Source organism: Kryptolebias marmoratus, linkage group LG9 (genome assembly GCF_001649575.2).
Source record: "Kryptolebias marmoratus isolate JLee-2015 linkage group LG9, ASM164957v2, whole genome shotgun sequence".
NCBI classification, from domain to species: domain Eukaryota; kingdom Metazoa; phylum Chordata; class Actinopteri; order Cyprinodontiformes; family Rivulidae; genus Kryptolebias; species Kryptolebias marmoratus.
The window spans coordinates 10,089,876-10,111,881 of NC_051438.1; the positions used below are offsets into that span (position 1 = coordinate 10,089,876).

Here is a 22,006-nt window from a genome sequence, read left to right on the forward strand (position 1 = left end):
CCCCCCTCGTTTCATCCTTGCACACTGACGTTAATCCAAATCTGGATTTCCAGATATTAAAAGGCCAACAGTCGTGCTGCGTTCTAGAAGGGGGCAGACTGGGGAACTGGGCTTTCCTGAGTGTCTCGGCAGAGATAAAAACACAGGGGGATGAAGCAACGACAGGATGGAGAACAAAGAAAAAACTGCCCCGCTGCTAATGATTGAGTGGAACAAACTGGTTCACCGTTAGCGGTCCGGAATACCCAAAGAAGTGGTCATTGCATGAAGGAATGCTGCTTTTTTGGAAATAAAGCCGCTGGCTCCAAAAGACGGGTTTTAGTGTGATTTAAGACCCTCCTTGTGGGTGTGGATCATTGGCCACAGAGTGACTAGTGGGAGAACAAAAGATCTACAGCTGCTGAAGTCATAAGAGAAACCAGGTGCCAAATGTTGATGTTGGGAAATATCTACAGTACATGAGCCAAGAGGAAGCCTTACAGGGGAAATAGCTGTTCAAACTCACACCTTCTACTGCTGCACATTACCTAAAACATATTACCATGCATATGTGAGTGTGCACGTTTGCATGCAAATCTCACAAGGACATACGGGGTGGAGGGAAAGGACTGCTCCCCGAGGTGCTCCGGGGAGAGGAGTGGGAGATGTGTTAGCGATACAGCGCTGACTGACCGAGACAACACACACTAAGGCAGGGGCATGATGCTGTGGTCTATATTTATTCTCAGGTCTGCTAAATGAGGTCACTCAGGTGGTCCTGCTGAATACATTCCCCATCTCCATCATGAATCATCTACTGCTTATTATTCCTGTCCAACCTGGGGTGGGGTGGGGTGGTTGCTTTCACACAGCCAGGCGCAATGAAACTGTGTGTGAGTGAGTCTACGCCCACGTGTGCACACCAGCAACATCTGCCCAGAGCACAAACGAGCGGATGGATACAGCCCATGTGACAGACAGAGAGCAGGTTGTTTAATGAGAAAGTGGATGAGAGGTGACATTCATTGGCTGCCTCTCACACACCACCGCCACCCCGTTCTCTACAGCATTCAGACTTCCACTTAGACGAGCCGAGCAGGCACTGGGTAGTCACAGCAACCACTACCAATAATGTCTACATTTCCCACCATTCCAAAAAAAAAAAAAAAAAAAGAGTAAAAGATAAATACATAAGCGGGACACAGCCACCATCTGATCGCTCACACTTAGCATCAAGGCGAAGCTCCCGCACACACACCGCTGTTTTATTTGTTCCAGGCAAAGCAGGGTGACTAAACACAGACCTGTCAGGTGTGTTATGTGTATTAAACAGAGCATCACAATAAAAATGTCTGTTTCCCATACCTGCAATTTCCTTCATCTTGGTTTTGGCTTACATTAGCGGACCACAACTGAAGAGCTGAGGAGCAAAAGAGAGCCTATTTGCACAAAATATTTCACTCCTGAATGAGCACAGGGAGGGTTAGATTAGGTTTATGTGCCTGATTCCAGAGATAACCCTCCCCGGCAGATCTGGCATGCGTGCAAGAATGCACGTGCACATACACATACATGCAGAGAAAAAACACATACAGAGTGAGGTTGACAGACTGGAATAATACTGGGGGATCTGGATGTTTGCACTTTGAACCTTTTCTAATCCTGAGTATTAGGGCATGGCTAAAGCCTGATTATGGTGGAATGAAATGGATCTAAATAGATGTCCCAGCCCATCAGACTTCCATTTCTTTGTCCCAGAAATAGAAATGGAAATCAGTAATCAACCTCCAACCCCTCCGCTTGCTGTCTCTCCCACGTAGCTTTCTCGTCTGTAGATTTTGCATCAGCAAAGACGATTCACTCAGACTCCTTCTATCATCTCAGACGAATCGGCCACTCTCGTGTTTTTCTTTTCCCCCCTTCAAGGTTTTTCCCCGTAATAAAACCTGGCAGACAATATAAAATTGTCATACCTTCAACGCTTGACGCGCAAATTCTTCATGCTATTTTGTACATCCAATATTGAATTTGGGTTAGAACGAATGTGGTTTTGAGTAATGAGGGTGGACACAGCTGATTTTCTCATCTCTCTCTGCTCAACTGCGGCTCTTTTTTTTTTCTCACACTTTGGCATTGTTTAAAGCACCACCACGTGCTGCCAGCTCCCAGGAGCCACTTTGCCGCTGGTACAGTCAGCAGGTAGGGTCAAGGTTTCTGGAGGTCAGCTGTCCAAGCAAACGCACAACTGTTGCTCAGCTCCGGTGCACAGCCAGAGGGGGAGCTGCTCTCCCACGTCCTGGTTAGACTGCCCTCGCTCGTGCACGCACAAATGCAAGGACACGACTACATGCACGCTATCACTCAGGTCCACGTAGGTTGAACACACTGCAACGTGCAGACAAACAAATTCGCACAGACACACACCGAATGCCGGAGCAGCCAGAAGATCAGGCGGGACTTAAAAGCTCCTCCAGCAGCAAAATTACAGGGTACTTCTAAATCCTCCCCCGGCAGAAAGCTCCATGGTATGGCAAGGGGCGGGGGTGGAGTGGAGGGGGTGAGAGAGAGGGAGGGAGGGAGGGAGGTGAAATGGAGGTGTGTGTGTTTAATGTGTGTGCTGGGACGGATGGAACGAGGAGTGTGGAATGAAAAAGGGAAGGAGAGAATGGAGGGGAAAGAGAGAGTGCGAGATGGAGACGAGTGCGGCTTGATCTGTCTGAAGTGTACTGGCATGATTGTGTGTGTGTGTGTTTGTGTGTGTGTGTTTGTAGGGATGTAGGGTGTGCATATGTCTGAGAGGGAACATAGAAGGAGGTGATGAAGTGAGGAGTTGAGAGGAGGAGAGCTCAGTTTGGAAAGAAGAAGAGGTGGGAGGTGATCTCTCTCTGTTTAAACGGAGGAAGCATATGTGCGTCTGATTGTGTACTTGTGTGTGTGTGTGTGTGTGTGTGCCAGCTTGCTTCTCTCACTCACACTCAGATTTTCTCTTAAACTCTCCATTAAAGTCTTTAGATGTGTGTGTTTTGGACTCTGTGCAACTGTGCACATTTGAATAACTGCACTGTAATTGTGCAAAAGAATTTGCATTAGTTTCAGTGCGTATGTATGTCTGTGTGTGTGTGTGCACTGAGAGATACACGGATGAGTAAAAATGCACATGTCTAAACACTCACAAATATTCGTAAGTAAGTTAATTTCCCATTTTTCCCCACTGGGCCTGTGTGTGTGGTCCTGATAGAAACAGTCCAACATGAGCGAGCCTTTCAGCCTTCCACAGTCAGCACCACAGGGCTGGTGCTTCAGGTCTACTTATGACAGCTTTTAACCTCTGCAGAGGACCTGTCAGCAACTCTCAGAGTGTCTCTGTGTGTATTTGTGCGAGACTCACAGCCTGCAGTCGCACAAAGATTCTGCATCATTTCACTGTGGGTGCCTGCGTGTCACCTCTACGGCGGATCCAGCGGGGCAGAGCTTTTCCACTGCTGCACTTTCCACTCTCCATTTCCCCACTCAGCATGCTTGCACCTCTTCGCCCACCCCCCCCTACCCCCCATCCCCGTTTGTCCACGATGTGCACACTCTCACACAAGGGCGCGGGGATGACACCGTGCTGTTGCGCGAGGGCCGCGCGTTGACGCTTCCCCACGAACACAAAACCCACGTCTGCACGCGAGCGAGCAAAGGAAGCACGCGTGCACGCCCCGGACGCGGGCCGTCTGTCGGATCAGTTGGAGATAAAGGATGCAGAATAACAGGAGGACCTTGGGGAGCGGAGCAAGTCATCTGTCTCAAACATGAACAGACTGAGCCCGCTGCAACATGACATGATGTGGACAGACTCGTTCTGGAGCGAATCGCATCCTGAACCGTTCCCCTGCACTCCTTGCTCCGCCCCCCCTCCATACAATGACCACACACAGGAACGGAGGAGTTCTGCTCAGGCTGTGGACGCATGTTTCTGACCTGAAACCCACACAATCTGACAGGTGTACACAAGGGGGAGCGCAGAATGGTGAATGCAGTCGATTGGCACATTAAACCTAAGTAACCTGAGGGTGTGGATACTTACAGCTTAAAATGCTACAAATGGATGCTCACATGAATAAAGCTAAAGGATACAACGCCAGCCACCTATGGGCATTTCATATTAATTTAATAAACAAAATAAGTGACCAAAATCCTGCCATGAGTTACCTCCTCTCAATGTGGAACAATTCAGATAGCAATTTTAACTTTACCAACTATTTTAGTTTTATTATATTTGGTTGTGTTGAGAATTTTGCCAGTAGCCCACACAACCCTCCCTAATGACAGAGTAGCTAATTGGCAGTAATGGCTCTTTGCACCGATATCATCGAGCCGCAGCCCCAGAAAACCTCAGCAGTTTAGCACAAATCACTCACAGACTAAAAACTGGGGAAAAGCGCCTGGAGAAGTGGCAGCAGTAACTACTTTTGCCAGTAGTTTTGTTCACAAAGATAATAATAAAAAAAAAAAAGGGGGGGGGGGAAGGGACGCTTCAGATGTTCTTTTTCTCTCTTTGCTGTAAACGTCGCTTCCCATCTATTAGATCATTATTTTTAAAAAGCGGCACAGCCCCTCCTGGGTGCACACACACAATTTAACACCCTTGAATTCACAAAAACAAACAGGTGAACAAATAAATCCTGAGTTGCACACACACACACAAACACACACACAGCCGACTGCTTCCAAAGTCTCCCTCTCAGACAGTGCATCATTTGACTAACAGCAGCTGAAACGTTGCGTGTTGAGAGGAATAAGTCGATGGGAAACTGGGTCAGAGAGGAAAGAGAGAGAGAAAGAAAAAAAAAGGGCATTTCACCTTCCTATTGGTGCAAGCTAAAGGTTAGGAAAGATGCAACACATGCTGAGGCGCAGACGCACTCACAAACACAGGCTCAGAAGCTAAAGGTTAATATTGTTCATGTGGGAGTTGCTGCGTTGCTGTTTATCTCACTTCAAGCCATTATATATGTGTGCACAAGGCTTGTTTGCTGCTAATAGTGTGTGCAGTTAACCACAAGCAAACAGTTTCATCCTAGTTAAAGCCGGGTAGGTGGGGGGGGATCTCTGCATTAGTGTTTCATTAATTCCACCATGGGTCTAGTTTTTCCCTTGTCACAAAAACAGAGGGCGAGATGCCCACTACCCCCCCAGGACAACTGCCCATTAATCCAAGTCGACAATAAGTCAACATGAGTTCTGAACCTGTACTCCATCTCGTACCTCGGTCTATCGCGCTCTCATCCATCCTCATTTGTTCGGAGAAACTTCAGAGCTGACTGATTGCTTCAAATGAAAAACTCCTTCCTCCATCTTTGCCATATATCCGCCATTCAAGATCATCCAGGGAAGTTATACACGAAAAAGCAGAGAATATTGTGCACGGTTCCGTTTATCATGAAGGGAGCTGGGGTTTGATGCCAACAAAAGCTGTGAAAATGTCACAAAATGTTTCTGTTATCTACGCTAAATCATAAACGAGGCCCTAATTTAGTCATGATTGTAAGTGTATGTTGTTTCTGCATCTGTTGTTTGTTTTCTCTGTGTTCATGAATAAAACTGTAACTGTTTTCACCTGTCACAAGAACAAGATCAAAGTTCAGCTCACTCAGAATAAAACAAAACCGATTCACTTCCATTTGTTTCACTCCCTTCTCTTCTCATGTATGTACTTTAGGATGTTGGAAGTTACAATAAAGTGGCTCTCAGTCCCACATGTTTCAGTTCTTTTTTGTCACAAAGCAAAGTCTGACATCGTGACTGAAAAGCGGTCTATTAGGACTGAGCTTTTAGTCACTCCAAAGCCCTGCACCGATGCTCCGCCATAATGAAATCCTGACAAAACCTCGACCCGCGTAAACAAAAGACATCTGTGTTGTTATATTGGTTCTGCTCACATATTGTATACGTTACAAGTGGCAAAATGTCTCAAAGTTGTTCTCTGAGTTGAGAGTTTGTTTCTGCTTCCTGCAGGTGGATGTACAGAAAGATGGGAGCAGGCTCACACGGGGTGCGCACAGAGTCGGGCGTGCAGGCACACCTCGGCAAAAGCTTTCACTTTTGTTACTAATAGCATGGGATTTCAACTTTTTATAGTCAACTTTCAAGGAAAAGGAATACGTTTTTATCAATGTAGGGTCCCCACAAAGATAGGAGTTTCCATGCAATGTACGTGTGTGTTGCAGCCTGACCACATGGCTTGTAGACAGCAGACAACACCCAGTCTCTGAGGAGAAAAAATGACTTTTTTTCTGCAAGAAGTAGCTATTTTTTGTCCGGAAAGTCTCAGACTGCAGTAGCCCATTGCTCCTGAATAGAATGCTGTTATGTCACTTTGAGCTGTGCTCAGTTCAAGTTCCTCAAATAATTAAAAAAAAACCTCACTTTTTAAGTTAAAAGAAAATAACGTTTCTTGTGAATGTGCTCATTTGAAGATGTTTGTGCACAACGGAGCTGTGCCTGTTGCATGTTGGCCAGGTCCTGAAACAGGTATTTTGTAAAAATGTCCTTACATTTGCAGTTTGCAGTTCCCATCAGCTTAGAAACCTAAACATAAACTATACTACAATAATAATTCATATCAGTGACAGCAGTTCCTCCTGGCTTGTGCTGGTTTTGATTTTTTTGTGTGTTAGTTCCCATTTTTCACAGGAAAAGTCAGAAAATGTCATTCTTGCATCAGAGAAATGCCTTGTTTCTCATTCCACCAACTATTTTATGACCCCATGAATTTGACTTAGGGCTATTTGTTGGGTCCCCACCCGCTAGTTTCGCAACAACTAGATTTTTCTGATGTTTTTGCAGTGAATGGGCTTCAGTTTCATGCGTCATGATAAGGAAGACGTTTCTGTAAGTCATTCCTGTTTTATGAATACTACCTTTGTCCACAAAGGGGGGGTCATACATAACATTTAAAGGAAAACATTTCCTCAAATTTGTTCTTACTGAGATTCAACATGTAAACTTTCCCCGAAGCACAAACTAGCCTGTTCTAAGAGCTCACAAAGAGAACTGCAGCCATTATCCTATTATTTTCCCCATAAGTATGCCTTTGTGCAAAGATTAACAAATGATAAATCCCAGCAGTTATTTCCTAAGTATTACTGGGTGGTACTGGTATCGTCGGGTTACACATGTGTAATCAGCTGACAGATGTACACAGAAGGCCTCTCAGTGAGCTTGTTCCTCAGCGGGAGGCTCATTGAAGTTTTCGTCTTGCTTCATTTGCACTGATAATCACACGAGGTGAACCACGGTTCACGCGCTAAATCCCAGCTGATGATAAAAGCCATCCTCCTTCGTCTCGTCTCTGGCCTTTGTGGTCGTCAGAAAAAGACGACGTGGAGCTCTGGACTCCGGAGGGGAGTCGCCCCCTCGTTGATCCACCTAAAGATCCCGCGAGCCACAAATCAGCCTGATAAAAGAACCGCCGGGATGGATCGGAATGTGGCGAGATAGCCGTGGCGTGTCAAAGGCCACGAGGCTCCGAAAGTCTCAACTGACTGAGGAGGTAATTTGCGAGTGAACTCCCTCCTGAGGGAAACCAGAGCTACAGCAATGAAACAAATCAACAAACCCCGAACTGTGTGGGATGAAATATCTTTCGAGCTCTCACCTCTCCTGCTGGTGCGTGTAAAATATGAGCTCGCAGGGGTCCGCTTGTGTCTGTGTGTGTATTTAAATGAATGTTTTTAGATGCCTAAGTGCATGTGCGGGTTTTTGAGACTCTTCTGTTTCTGTGTGAGGCTCCATTCATCCTCCACAAAGAGAGGAGCTTCATTTCCACTGACCTTTTCAATCCGGCCTCCAGAAGAGAGTTATGACAACTGAGCCGGCCTTGTTTGGCTCTGCAAACTAACACGGCATCAACAAAAGGAAACAAACAAACAAACAATAATTCCTCCCGCAGGCACAGGGCTTCCCGTCTCAAATAGGTAATTGAAAAACAAACTAGATGAGGTATTTGAATTGAGAGGAGGAATATGCAATGCTTCTGCACAAACTTTTTCCCACTGAAGACACAAGGATAGTCCAGGAAAAGAGCAAATCCTGCTTTCTGAGACGTGGCAGCAGTCAATGACAATCAATGCCATTTATGCCGGCTATATTCCTCGAATAAATAGCTGCCTAATTGTCTGAGCACAAGATTAAAGCGCAGACAGACAGTAAAGACAGCGAGATGGGCCGAGAGAGACAGAGAGTGTACTTGTTATCGAGGAGAGAGTCAATGTCAGCCCATCTGTTGTCCACAGAATCAAAATCTGCAAACAGGGAGGAACAAAGGCAGAGATAGGTGTGTGGGCGTGCACGTCCCCTACGACTGTGCATGTGAGTGTTTTCTTTTTTTTTTATTAAACGTGCGAGCCCGTGTGCCCAAACCTCGGGGGGGAATCTCTGGTACCTGCTAACATGTAGGCGAGTTGACTGCAGCCAACATAGTTTCAAGTCAGAGCAGCTTTAATGCACAGTGACACACACACGTACACCGACACATGTTGACACAGAGACAGATATATAATAGCTAGAGGGCAGGATGGAGCTAATGTGTAAAGCGCCAGAGCTCCCCAAACCGCAGCGAGGTTTCTCCAGCTCCGAGAGGCCAGGCTGCGACGCGAGAAGCAGGAAAAAGAAACATTTTTCCCCCCCTCCTTTTTCCTCTGTTGTTCACCAGAACCTCAATCAGAGAGCACAGCAGACCACAGAGAAAAGGCCGCTGATTACATCCTAACGCACACAAAGACTGCAAGTTGCATGCAAACAGGAGGGCACACTCACACACTGATTACATCCCACCCACTCCCCCCCCCCAACAACTCAGTGCTCCTCTCTCCTCAGTATCACTTACATGGTAAACCCACGCTGATCGGGGATCAGTGGGTTTTTTTGGCAAAGGACGGTCAAAGAGTCCCGGAGCTTAACCTCCGGATCGAGAGCGGAGAGAGGACGGAGGCTCCTTGCACCCCTTTCCGTACCCCCGCCTAGCACAAATAAACAGCTACAACACAAAAATGTCTGGCAGACTCAAAACAATTTCCTGCAGGATCTGTCACTGTGCAGGGGAGATGGGAGGAGGGAGAGAGATCTAAGCAGGAGGGGAGGGAAATAGGTGGGATGGCAAAGGTGAACGGAGGGAAAGATTGAGTTGCAGCAAAAGAGCAAAAAAAAAAAAAAAATGAGGATAGACAAGCGGAAGAGAAGGAAAGAAATGTGACCCTTGGGTTTTGAACAGGAGGTACGGAACCATCAAGTCGCTGCGAGCCCGAACTACACAGCACATATTTATTTGAAGACATGTTTCTCCTCAGCATCCATCCATCATGGCGTGCACAAACTCTGACAGCACACGCGTCGCACCTGTGGGACTGCTGACTGAAAATATCTCATGCTCAGCTGAGCCGCGCTTCTCTTCGGCGTGCATTAACGAATGCACAATGCTTACAGCAGCTCCTATTAGGGCAGCAAATCTGCGCAAACAGAAGTGGAGGGTGGATGAGTGTGGGGCACGTTGTGCTTTTGTGTGCGCATCTATTTGCATGCTAGTGCGAGCTTATGAGTATATATATATATTTGAATTTGCTTATGTGGCTCTGTGCTTATTTATGACTGTGTGTTTGTGCGCGCACACACGCGCCTTTTGTGTGTTTGCCTGCTTCTGTTACTGTGTTTGTGCGTCTGTGGTCATGCTGGAATGGAACATGGACATTTTGCCACTGAGCTGAATTCACAGAAACGGGCTTGGCCCTGGCCTGCAGAGTAGTATTTAGAATCTGTATTTATGCGTTGGAAAACCACAGCAATCTCTATTACCGCCTTGTGATTCATGTTTGTTTGCTTTGTTCAGAGCTGATTCCATCAAGAAGGCCCCCTCCTCTTTTTTTTTTTGCCCTTTTATTTTTGCTTCCTCTCTCGATCTTTCAAAACGCTTTTCACAGAAAACAGTTCACGCCGTACCCGCTCAGAGTTTCATCAGCCCACCCCTCCCTGTCGTAGCTGACCAAGCATGCGGTGGTTTCCACCGCAAGGATGCGACATTAAAACAAACAACCTCTATAATTATAGATCCATATTTCTCCGATGAGTTTGTGTAAACAGGCCTGGGCTCCAAGCTCGGGGGAGGCGGACTTCTTGGCAGGCCCCGGCTGAGGGTGCTGCTGAATGGCTGTTGGAAAACAAAGCCGTTTCAGAGCGTGCCTTGGAGAAGACAAACCACTGTTCCAGGGTTGAGGGAGAGGGAGAGTGAGCTCCATCTGACAGACGCAGGACTGTGATTTGAGTTCAACTATTGGCCGGAGAAGAAATACACTGAGAATATGTACTGCTGGCAAAGCAGGAGGCAAACAACCTCAGACATCGCCAATGGAAAGGGAAATATGCAGTTGCAGAGTGTCTTAGATTATGGGCTTCATTGTTTTATCCTGCGCTTGTGTTTTATTTTTTATATAGCACTGCACCATTGTCCATGACAGTTCTCATTATGGACACTGATGTGAACAGTCTTCTGTCCTACATTTACTTCTTTTAATCACTGTGTACTCTAAACATGCATCTATCAAGCCGTCCTCAAATGTCTCCTCTTCTTTTAAAGCTACAAAAAGCACAAAGATGACTTCCGCTAAGGCAGAAAGATTTAAAGAAACCAGACTGTAAATTGCCTTCGGAAAATAAAAGGTTACTCAGCAAATAAGTTTGTGTTAGTCGAGAGAAGGAAACAAAAATCAACATTGTAGTTATTTCTGAGCTGCGGTCTCTTGTGGTCTGCGTGCTGAGAGAAGATCTGAGTAATCAAGCAAAATGACTTGAACACAGACCTCCCACAGCCCCTGCCTGCGCATAAACTCTGGAACATGAGGGGAGAATCATGGAGGGAGAAGCTGGGGGGGGGTTTGAAGAGAGGAAACAAGGGTTGACATGATGAGCCAGAGAGTGAGGGAGGCCTCACATGCAGGATCAAATATTCTAATAAGATAAGCATGGAGCACAGCCGAGGAGGGATGAGTGTCTGCGTTTGGAGCCGACTAATTGAGATGAATACATGAATATATCCGCTTCATCTACCAGCGACGGGCTCCGCCGTAACCAATGGTTACCATTCACTCGTACAGCCATGTGAGCAGCCCCGTCTCTCTGAGGCAGAGTCCTCTTACCCCCCCCCCCACTCCAAACAAACTCCTCTGCAATAAACGAAAGGCAATAACCAGCGACAATAACGCTGTGCCTGCTAACCCTCACTGAATGAAATATCCAAAGGAGAAGTAGCAGAGGCAGCCCGGATAGATTTGCAAAGCAAGCAGAAAGCCATATATTACACTGGCCCACTAATAAACACGGGGCTAAATTCACTCACAAGGGGGGGTTAAATCTGCTTATCCCCGACCAGGCTGCTCCACCGGTGCTAACCTGACCTGTTGGCTGGGTTTACTTTGAAAACAAAATCCGTTAAGGCTCGCTGATTAGCTGCTTTAAACTCAAATCGGCAACGTAAGTACCACTTACTGACTCAATCCACATCATTTTCTTTTTTTTTTTTTTAAAGTGAACTCCCTCGAATATTATTTACAAACTGGGGCTATGACATAAGAAAAATTGTCTCTAATATCCTCACGCGTTAGAGAAGTCGGCACATCCTTTATCGGGAATTTCATAAACGCAGAGTCAAAGAGATATAAGACGCAATGCTGACTGAACTGGAGCATTTTTGGAGGTTTAATGATTCTGTATCCCGGCTTATGAAACAACCCTTTCAAGCGGGGCCAATAGCAATGTTTGGCAACTGTACAAATCATTATTTCAAGCCTTTCTGGTGGTTTTTAATGTCTACAATCTGACAATTGTGCAATAAAACAGAGCTTATTTTGTTCTCTGCTCATAATAAGCATGTGTGAGAGTCCATCATCGATGCAAAGTGAAGTCCTCTCACAGTGTCTCTTGCTTCTAATTAAATATTTCAGGGTTACAAATAGGGGGGGGGTGGGGGGTGGAGGGGTACCAGATGTTAACTGTTAGCATTTCACATCAAAAACACTTATTTAACTGGCAGTTAAAAAATGTGTGAGCTATTTGCATCCCTATAATCTGAAAATCAACATGCCTTCAACCTGACAGCTTAGTGGCTGTGATTTGATTATGGTAATTTTATGTTATGTCTCAAAGATGACATTTAACACTTTTTTTAATCATATTACTGTTATTATGATGCATTAAATCAGGCTGTGTGCCTTTTTCAGCGCTCATGTTTGCCTGGCTGCGCACAAGACTTTGTTTGATTCGAGCTCACAAACTCCTTTGCATTATTATTGCAGCGAGCACCTGCGTGGGAGCGCGCATGTGCACATGCGATGGAGCGTCCTCGCGAAATGTAGGGCAGGGAAGGATCTGATTGGCTGCAGCCAGGGCAGAGATTTCAACCTTGACCTTCAACTCCTCCCCCCCAAGATGAAGAAAGAGCAGGAGAAGAGGGCCGACTTGCACAGCAGAGCGTGGAAGTGCTGGATGTATGTTGCCCACCGGTAAAGAAATTCCTTTGGGGGCCATTTAGGAGGCGGGGTGTTTAATGTGTGGGTTGTTGAGGAGAAAATAACAGTGATAGAGAAGAGGGCCCACGCTAAAGAGTGCAAATGTTACTGACATGAAATATGCCTCCTGATTTTATTCCTTTCAGGAGAGCATTGTGGAAAAGTTCACAGATATAATCTTAAACTTTGTTGTTGTTATTTTTTTAATAAAACTGTGTCAGGACTTGAGGTAGGCCGATTGTTCAGTCAGATGATTAATTAGGCAGAGTTTTGCTGATTTAAAGTTATTGGCCACACCTGTGCATAGTAAGCAGATTAAAAGGCAGGCAAATCTGTGGGCAGACTATTTTTGTTACACTTGACACTCTGCCCTTTAGACAATGCGCTTCCTGCAACAAGGGTGCCTTTCACAGCCAGGGGAACTCTTCTCAGCAGACTCCAAAAAAAGTTGACCTGAATATTATTCTAACTTTTAAAGAACTACGTCATATTTACAAGGAAAATGGATTAGAAGTTATTTTTAATTTCCACAGCCTTTTGTATGTACAATATGAATAATAGAGATGCCCCAAGTGGATCTCAAGTATCGTCTTGGGTTATTGATGAAGGGATTTTTCAAATTAGTTTCAGAGTAGCTGATCACGCTCAGCTCCCGATCTCTGCTGTTGACCTAATGTCTATGGTTTTCACATCAGTTCCACCATAATACAGCTGCCGTGAAATGTGATGTAATGCGCCAACATGTCTGTGGTTTGGAAGCATTTTGAAATAGAAAAACGAGGGCAGGCCTGTCGCTGCTTGCAATGCATGACTTTTAAAATCCAAACGCCAAGCTGAGTATGCCAAGCTCACCCAGCAAACTGTTAAAGCTAACACGGCTAAGCAACACTTAAAAGAGGAGAGACAAGATTCCCCTGAACACAGATAAGGCGAACAGGATTACAGACTGAATGACCAAGCCGTCGCTGTGGTGGAGAAAATAGGCTTTCGTAACCTTTTGGCGCCACAGTACATTCTACACGTTTGGACACCGCTAACCAACAAAGAGCTACTCAAGCTGGAGGAAAAGGTTCACCATTATCTGCAGAGCATGTTATCAGATGTGACCACCAGTTTGCTTTACAACAAACATTTGGAGTTTGGATGTTTGCCCGGTTCCACTGCTTAGCCTCACAGTACACCGCACTGATTCCTCACTTGATCAAAAATGTGCTCGTGAACAAATAGTTTCATTTTTACATGCAGTGGTATGTGAAAGTTAAACAAAATGGATGGCATTGTTTTTCTTGCTAATGAGAAGAAAACATCTTGACAAGCAACAAAAATCTGCAAGTCTGTGCTGTTAAAAAAACCGCAAATATCAGATTTAGACGAATGCTTAATCTGAAATGACTCCGATGTGTATCGGGGAGAAAATCAATCTTGATCGGGACATCCGTAATGAATGACTTTATTGTTGGAATTACAGCAGGACCTCAGTGTGCCGTAGGAAAAGCAGGAATGTGCACTGATCTGCGTCAATAACTCACAGTTAATCAATGTTTTTGTTGCTTCTTTCTAAAAATATCTAACACAACCTGATGTGTATGCATATAAACTGTGACATTTATGGGCCATAACAAATAAACAAATCAGCTTTGTAAATCAGACCTGAATTTTAAATAAAAACAATCTGTGTTGGAATCAACCATTAGAAACTCTTCATTTGTCAACCTCGAATCAGCAATTTAAAAATAAAAAATACAGACCATTTAAAACAGTTAAAAAAGCTCATATTAGATCATTTTTTTATCCACAAACATACAACTGAAGTTGTATGGGATTCGCAAGAATGTCATGGAGGCTAAGCACCGGGAATAAAGTCAGCTTCAGTGTTTGCTGCGAGCGGGTGTTTAGTTATTCGCCGAGGTGAGGCGACGTGTGCTCCGCTGTGGCAGGATTCTGGTGGGGAAGTCGGCGCATGTCACGGTCCACGACGGTACACGGCTATAAAGAATGACAGCTGTCGGGAGGGATCAGGCCCATCCTGCCCCGCTACCCAGGAAATCAAAGCAGAAGAGAGGTGCACTTCGACAGGCTGCCTCTGTTTACTGCTTTGTGGCTTCGACTTTATATAGAGCAGAGAGTCGCGGGCCCAGCTAACCGCAGAGAACCAATCACCAAGTACTCATACTACTTCATGTCAATGAGGGGTGATTACAAGAGAAAATGGAGGGATGTCCTTTAGGCTTTGCTCTGTGATGTATTATTACTGTGTGTGTATATATATTTGTTCAAGAATATACGTCTCTTCCCCCTTTTTTTTCGCTCTGTTGCTCATTTTCCTTTTTTTTTTTTTTATTTTCTTTTCCTTAAAAGCCTGCTGTCTGGAATCGCCTCCCCGCTCACTCTAAGCCCTAAACACAGCACGGCCATTTTCCACACAAACAGCTCATTCGATATCCTGTGTTTAGACAACGCAGTGAAATATAACCAGTTTGTTAAGTTGAGAAACAGAGAGGTTAGAGGATGTGTGTATAATGTGTGTGCCTATGTGTGTGTGGGTGTGTGTGCGTGCGCGCGTGTGTGTGTGTATACACAGAGGGGTGCTGATAGACAGCACAAGCTGGTCCTGGTCTGGGGTTTAGATCAGAGCTAGGTTATCATTACTGACCCCCCTGTGGTGTTTCCGTGACCCCTCAACTGTGCATTGTGACCTTTAACCCCCCCGTGACTCCTGTCAGGGATGGGATGGGATGGACGGGACCAAGTGAACGGGATCCCCCGTGGTGACAGCAGGGCAAGACTACACACACACACCATTTGGTGTTTACTTCAAGCCCACACCTTTTGTTGCCTCTTCGACCCCACGTAAAGAGCAGGGGTATGAGTGGGGGCGTGGGGGGGCAGAAAAGAGTAAGAGGGCTGGAGGCCAGGGGTGGACAAAAAAAAGGCTGCTGGAGGATTTAGTAGGATGTCCACTCCTTATGCATCTTCCTCTCGTCTCAAATGGTGTCTGCCACGTTCGACCATTAATCAGAGCAGATAAGCCCGGTCTTTATAGGCAGAGCAGATTTACGCCACTCTGCTGGCTGCCTGGACCACATTCCCAGCAGAGACGATGGGATAATTCACTCCCATCTTCTAGGTTAGCCTAAAGAAGCCTCGACGCACACACACGCACCACAGACTCTGTGAACAGTCTAAGTAAACCTGGAGAAGTGTACAAAGTGCAGGTGCTCACCGTTCCTCCCTCGCTCCCTCCAAAAAACGCACAACAGACACAAACAGGAACCGCACATGGCCATTATCTTAATGATAGATGAAGTGTGTTATGGTGTACGCACAGGCTGCCGTGGAACAGATAAAACATGCTCTTCCTGTCGCAAAGAACAACAACATTAACATAATACCGAGACGAATGCTGCATCCGATTACTGCTGACAAGCAAACGTTACAGTATATGAGCCTAATAATGATCCACCATCAGCTGGATCCTGCGAGACAAGCCTCCCCTGTGAAGGATTTACAACTGGCTCTAGTTATGAGTTCAGTCTGAGACGCTAAGAAGAGAGCGCAAAGTGTTCCTCTAGTTTGCATAAAACAAACATCAGTAAGACTGCTGTTCCACAGAGAAGACATGAGAGAAAGGAGCTTTGCATAAAAATAAAATCAACCTAAAGCAAAGCTGACACATTTGCTTTAAAGTTGAATCTAACCGCTGTCAGGAATGCATGCCCACGCGCATGTCGGGAATAAAGTTAAGTTAAAATATTTATGATGTAATCAAGAGACAATATGCAAAAATAAAAAAAGGAAGGCGCGGAAGTCTTTTAGAAAGTGGCAAAAACGCCCAAGGTGTTTGCTGAAAAACATGTGGGCGTAATAACGCTCAGAGGGAAATATTCCTTAAAACCCGCATAACATGTTGCCACAAGAGCGACCGTGAAAATTGACGCTTGATAACATCCCAGGCTTCATGCTTCCATGCACTCCGCCTGCAAGGGAGAGTTCACAAATATTGATTGAAGTGCAAACAGATTAAAAGGAAAAAAATAAATAAATAAAAATGTATGTGGGATTTATTTTTGTGTGGCTTTTTTTTTTTCTTTCAGTGCAGGATGTAAAAGAGCTGCTCTGGAGAATAAAAGCTGCAGAAGCTTTTAAAAGTTTAAAATCACAGCGCTTATACTGACTTTTATTAATATCCCTAAAATACTAGCTTGTTTGTGTGCTCTTTGATGTAACAGAATCATACATCATGTTTCATTAGTGGTTATTGGTGGTGGGTCCTTTTTTTTCTCCCTCTGGCCTGCAGAGTCTCTATTGATTCCTCGCAGGCTGTGTAGCTGTTTGGCATGAAACAGCTGGCTGCATGCTCGTGCAGACACTGTCCTTTTTAATTTTAGGATCATCTCAAATAATATTGCTGATTTAGGAAGGGATTCATTTCGGATGCGGCCGGGGCCCAGCCTAGCAGCATTCTGAGGAAGATAAGATCGAGCAAAAGCTATAACTTTTAGAGAAAGGTGAGGCTTTTACAGCCCAACTAAAGAAGCAAAACAATAAATAAAACCAGAAAATGACAAAATTTATCTGAACAAGGCTACAGGAATGCATCTTTGTAGTTTATGTCTCAGTAAATATGTGAAATCTCTGCTTGCTTGTTCCCTACAAAAATCTAAATATATATTGGACAGATTACAGATATATTTTTTTCTGTGTTATGGTATAAAGTTCTGCTGTTCTGGAATTTCACATACATGTTTTTTTTAAAGGAAAACTTAGTATCCATGCGCTGCGTGACGGCAACTACTTCCATGACAACAGCTGTTTGAACATTCTAAAGTCTGTGACATCACAATTAGAACTCTACATCACAAACACTTCACTCTGTTCGTTCGTGCTGACAGATCAAGTCCTCTCTGTGTTCGTTCGTGAGTTTGAGTATTTTTCCCGTTTATTGGTGAACAATTCGTTGTGAAAACGTCCTCGTCGCTTTGACAGTTCGTTCAGTTTTGCGATCTACAACAACAAGATCGTCATGGAGTTCCTTGAAGGAACCAAGGGAGTCTACAGGCCCATCAGGGTACGTAACAAGTTTGGCCTTTTCTCCTGTTTTTATCATTTTTCACGTGTTTTTAAGTGCTTGTTCAGTCAAATCTGTTTTGTTTTCTCATGTCAATCAAAGGTTGCATTTGGTACACCCATCTATGAGCAAACCATGCGGTCCTGCTGGCACATCCACAATTACAAGCGCCTGGTAAAAACAGGACTAGCAAACAATTTGAGCTAAGTTCTAATCAAATGTGAACTGCTGTGTGTTAAATGGTTTATCTCCTGTGTGTTTTTAGACGGCGACAATGTTAGAATTTCTAAAACTTGAGCAGAAAAACCTGATCCCACCTCAGGTGACTGCTGAAGATCTGATTGAGGTCATGGTGGAGAAGAACAAACTGACTTTAAGAGAACAGTGAGTTTCTGAACCACAGACACCTGAAACTCTGCTCATGTCCGTTTACCTAACAGGGTTCGGTGGAAAAGTAGAAATAAACTCTGTGTTTTGTTTCTGTTTAAAGGTTTTGGGAATTTCAGTTGGACGGCTATGATGAGGTTGATGTCAAACCTCTTCTTCGGCTGGTAAGCACTGAGGCATATGAAGACTAAATTATTACATTATGTTGGTTTATCCTTAGTTTATGTCAACATTAACTGTTTGTTTCAGATATGGGCCGTGAATGACAGCAACAAAATAAGGGACGCTGAGTGCGAAGCGAGGCTGCTCCTCAAGTCCCCAGAGCTCGTACCTCCTTCTTTTCTGTGAGTTCCTTGTCAAACATTTAATAGTTAAACTGTAGTCAAAATAAATATGTCTGACACACTGAAAGGCTTTCATTCATTTGCATGACTGTCACCCACAGGCAACCTAAAATACTCGATAATGTACAGGAGTATGTGAAAATCGTGAGTGAAAAGAAGGAGAAGGCGCCGAGCTCCAGACTGCTCAGTCCAAAAGATGTGGTGATGGAGGTGGTTCCCCGAGTCGTGCAGGGCCTTTGGTTGTTTCCTCCTCGCTCTCGTCTAAACATGCCGTCCCAGCAGCTCAGCAAAGTCTCCACTGGGGTCACAAAGGCCATTTTGGAGAGAGTTTCAGGGGCTCTCACTGTGAGACACCGGGCCATCTTCACCCGCGCCATCAGGGATGATCTGGTCCTGTCGATCCTCACAGACATCAAAAAGAAGATGCCACTTCCCATCCTTCGGGAATACATCAAAGCCTTTGACCCAAAACTATTGAGTGACATTGTTTATGCCTCAGTAGGACACATTTGTGGGTTGTTTTGGCCCCAGGACCCTGAAGTGCATGAAAGTCTGCTCCCCGCTGGTGACCTCCCTGCCAGCACTCCGGTCCAGGATGATTTCAATGCTGCTCCAGAACCTCCTGGAGAACCAGACTCTCCTGAGGTTCCAGCTTCCCCTGCTCCTCCTCCTCCTGATCAGGCCGTCTTTGATGAGATGCAAGGGACTTTGAAGGAAAATGTGATTGACAAAGAATCAGCCAGCACAGAGGCAAAGTCAGCTCCGACACCCTCTCCTGAACCTGATCTTAAAGAGTTTCCTGCTAACCTGACTGAGAAACTCAAGCTGGATAAAGAGCCAGAACCTCCTGGAGAACCAGACTCTGCTGAGGTTCCAGATTCCCCTGCTCCTCCTGCTGATAAGGCTGTGGTTTTTACTAAAGAGCAGGAAGATCTGACTGGGAAAAAACCAACCGTCTGTCAAGACAACAACCCTCCTGTGGCTGCACTCTCCCCAGTTTCTTGTGCTCCACCTGCTGAAACTCCTGACAGACTAGCCCAAGACGCTCCAGATGGAGAGGCTGACCCAGAGGACTGTGACGCAGTTGTGATTCCGCCACCTCCTCCTTTAGAGCCTCTGATAATTGTCAGAAACCTCCCTAAAACCAAGAAGAAAAGAGGGAGAGCTTTCTTCCGCTGGCTCTGCAAAACCTTCTGCTGCTGCTGCGCAAACAGTCTCCCTGAGACTGACTGAATAATAAAAATAAAAAATATTGCATTTTATTTGAATTGCATTACAGTGTATTTTTGTATTAAAGTGGCAATGAACTGTGTCGAAAAAGGAGATTGTGCAAATGTAGCAAACATATTTTTTTACTTGTGTTTTAATGTTGGGAAAATTATCAAGAAACCAACGTACTCAGGTATCACAGGTACAAAATGTCCTTTGAAGTGAATGTTTATTTTCACGGATTTATTCAGAAAACTGTTATGAAAATTTGATATTTTCATTAAAAGTAGCTACTGTGCATTCAAATCCAAACAAATATTTATCTCAGTGTCCATGTGCAACTGTATGAAATCAAGTGGTAAATGATTATTGATCATAATAAATCACACTAAAGTGTCTAGCTACTCTTAAAATGCTTCTATGGGCGCTAAATTCACAGTTTAGTGATTAAAATAGTGTAGGTCAGGATTTAAAAAAACTATATCGTCTCTTTTTTCCCCATGAATACATTCAACATAGTGAAATGCAGGAATTTTAAAAACATACCGATTTTATATTTAATTCTCTAAATAAGCCTTTACCTAATTTTATTTTTAATATCAACAAATGTCTGTAGGCAAAATGCTTAAAATGCCAGAAAATTATCATTAAGAATGGAGTATTTTGAATCCCATAAAAACATGGAATATTTAACACCTTAAATCACCTCTGACCACTCCGTCTCCAGAACAGCACCGAACCTCCAGGTGGTTGCTATGGGACCGCCGCAGCAGCCATCAAAAAGCAATTTTAATAGGAAACTCCCGGGTGTGACTGTGTGTAACTGAGTGTGAAGCAGAGATTATTACTCTGCTTGCTCAGTCAGGCTTCTCCGGTTGAATGAAGGTTAAAAAGCTAAATATCAACAATAAATCATCCTTTCGTGACAAACTTACAGGTGATGTAGTAGTTGACGTTCCTCTTGAACTCCAAGCCCATGTAGTTGGGGCTGAACTCCTGGAATTTGATGGTGAACTTGATGTCCTTCTCGGGCTTGTTGCAGTTCACCAGCACATTCGGGTCGAGCACCGTGCTGCAGCTCTCCGCCTGCTCCCTCTTCACCAAATACAGCTTGTAATACTCATAATCTCTGCCTTGGTCCGCTTTGGGGCAGATGATATCCAGCTTGTCCCCGATGTCTGGGTAGATGACAAGGCCTTTTCCAGGAAGAAATCTGGGAGAGGAAGGGGGAGAAGAGTAAGACAAACTGTTACTCATAGATAAAAGAGATAAGTCTGGAAAAACAGCTGCATAATTCAGCTACAGTTTATATAGTCTTAATAGTTTTAGCTGTGGGAATTAGGGGGTTTAGATTTGTCTGACACGGTCTTTCAGGCGGAGCGTTGTTCATTTTGTTTCACAAAAACGCTACAGGCAGCAGCTTGACATGCTTCAGAACGAGTCAAGAACAAGTGACGGTTTTTTCCTCATACTTGGACCGGAATCAAAGCATACAAAAAGTTTGCGAGGAAGGGTAAGAGAGCTGTCGCAACACAAAATGGCTGCCGCGGTCGAGGCTGTGGATCGAATTACGTGGAAAGAACGCAACAGATTTCTTCAAGAAGGGACCTGCGCCTCCGAAGTATCGCCGAAGTCGCTACAGCTTCACAGAACAGTGTGCAGCGGTCGGCCGGGAGGTTAAGGCTTTCTCGGTACATCTTCCCACTGTCATGATCATCTTCTGCAGGATTAAGATAATCCATGTGACCTTACAGTACCTCTCCTCCTCGCTCTCTGCTGCCAACTCAATCAGATCAGCTTTTGTTCTCTTTTATTCACTAAAAGACGGGGAACAGGAGGAGACCCAGTGTGTGTGTGTGTGTGTGTAAGTGTGTGTGAAGAGTAGGGGCAGAGGCACACAGCAGAGTGTTTGGGCAGTGCCTATGTGTATGTGTCGGCAAAATAAGCTGAGGTTGCACTCCTGTTGGGGGGGAGGGGGGTGCAGATGGGCTGAATCATTGTTCTGGGGCTTGTTTGGGGCTTAAAATGTCAACATGGTTCATCTCTGCTGTCCCAGTTAGCCAAGCATTAACCCAGACAGCCGGACTGACCACGGGTGTGTTCATGTACAAGTGTGTTCACGAGTGTGTGTGTGTGTGTGTGTGTTGTGATAGCAGACAGTGAGCCCAGCAGAGGGGCTATCTGCTAGATCTGCCCATGCCAGCGGATTTAAGCAGGATTTAGCAACGCGCGATGCATTTGTTGTTCTTCCTGATCCCTCACGTTTTAACAAGACATCAGCGGCTGGGGCCCTCTCTCTGTCTCTCTCGGTGTCTCCCCTCTTCCTCCCTCTCACAGAGTGTAATCTCACCTTATCTGCAGCCCCCTTCATTTCATCATCACACACATCATTTCACCACTAAATAACTGGCTCTTCAGACGAGCCGAACGGAAGGCCGTGGTGTTTCCTAAAAGAAACCCACACGGGAGTGCGTGAAGGG

The 22,006-nt window shown here is 45.0% G+C and overlaps 1 protein-coding gene across 1 annotated transcript in view; it reads right to left on the reverse strand.

Moving 5' to 3' along the window:
• efnb1 (ephrin-B1) overlaps window positions 1–22,006 on the reverse strand; it is a 65,786-nt gene that overhangs the window by 15,369 nt on the left and 28,411 nt on the right. Inside the window, exon 2 of the mRNA XM_017419682.3 lies at window positions 20,462–20,739. Within this exon, the coding sequence (XP_017275171.1) occupies window positions 20,462–20,739 (278 nt within the window). The remainder of the gene's footprint in view (window positions 1–20,461; window positions 20,740–22,006) is intronic.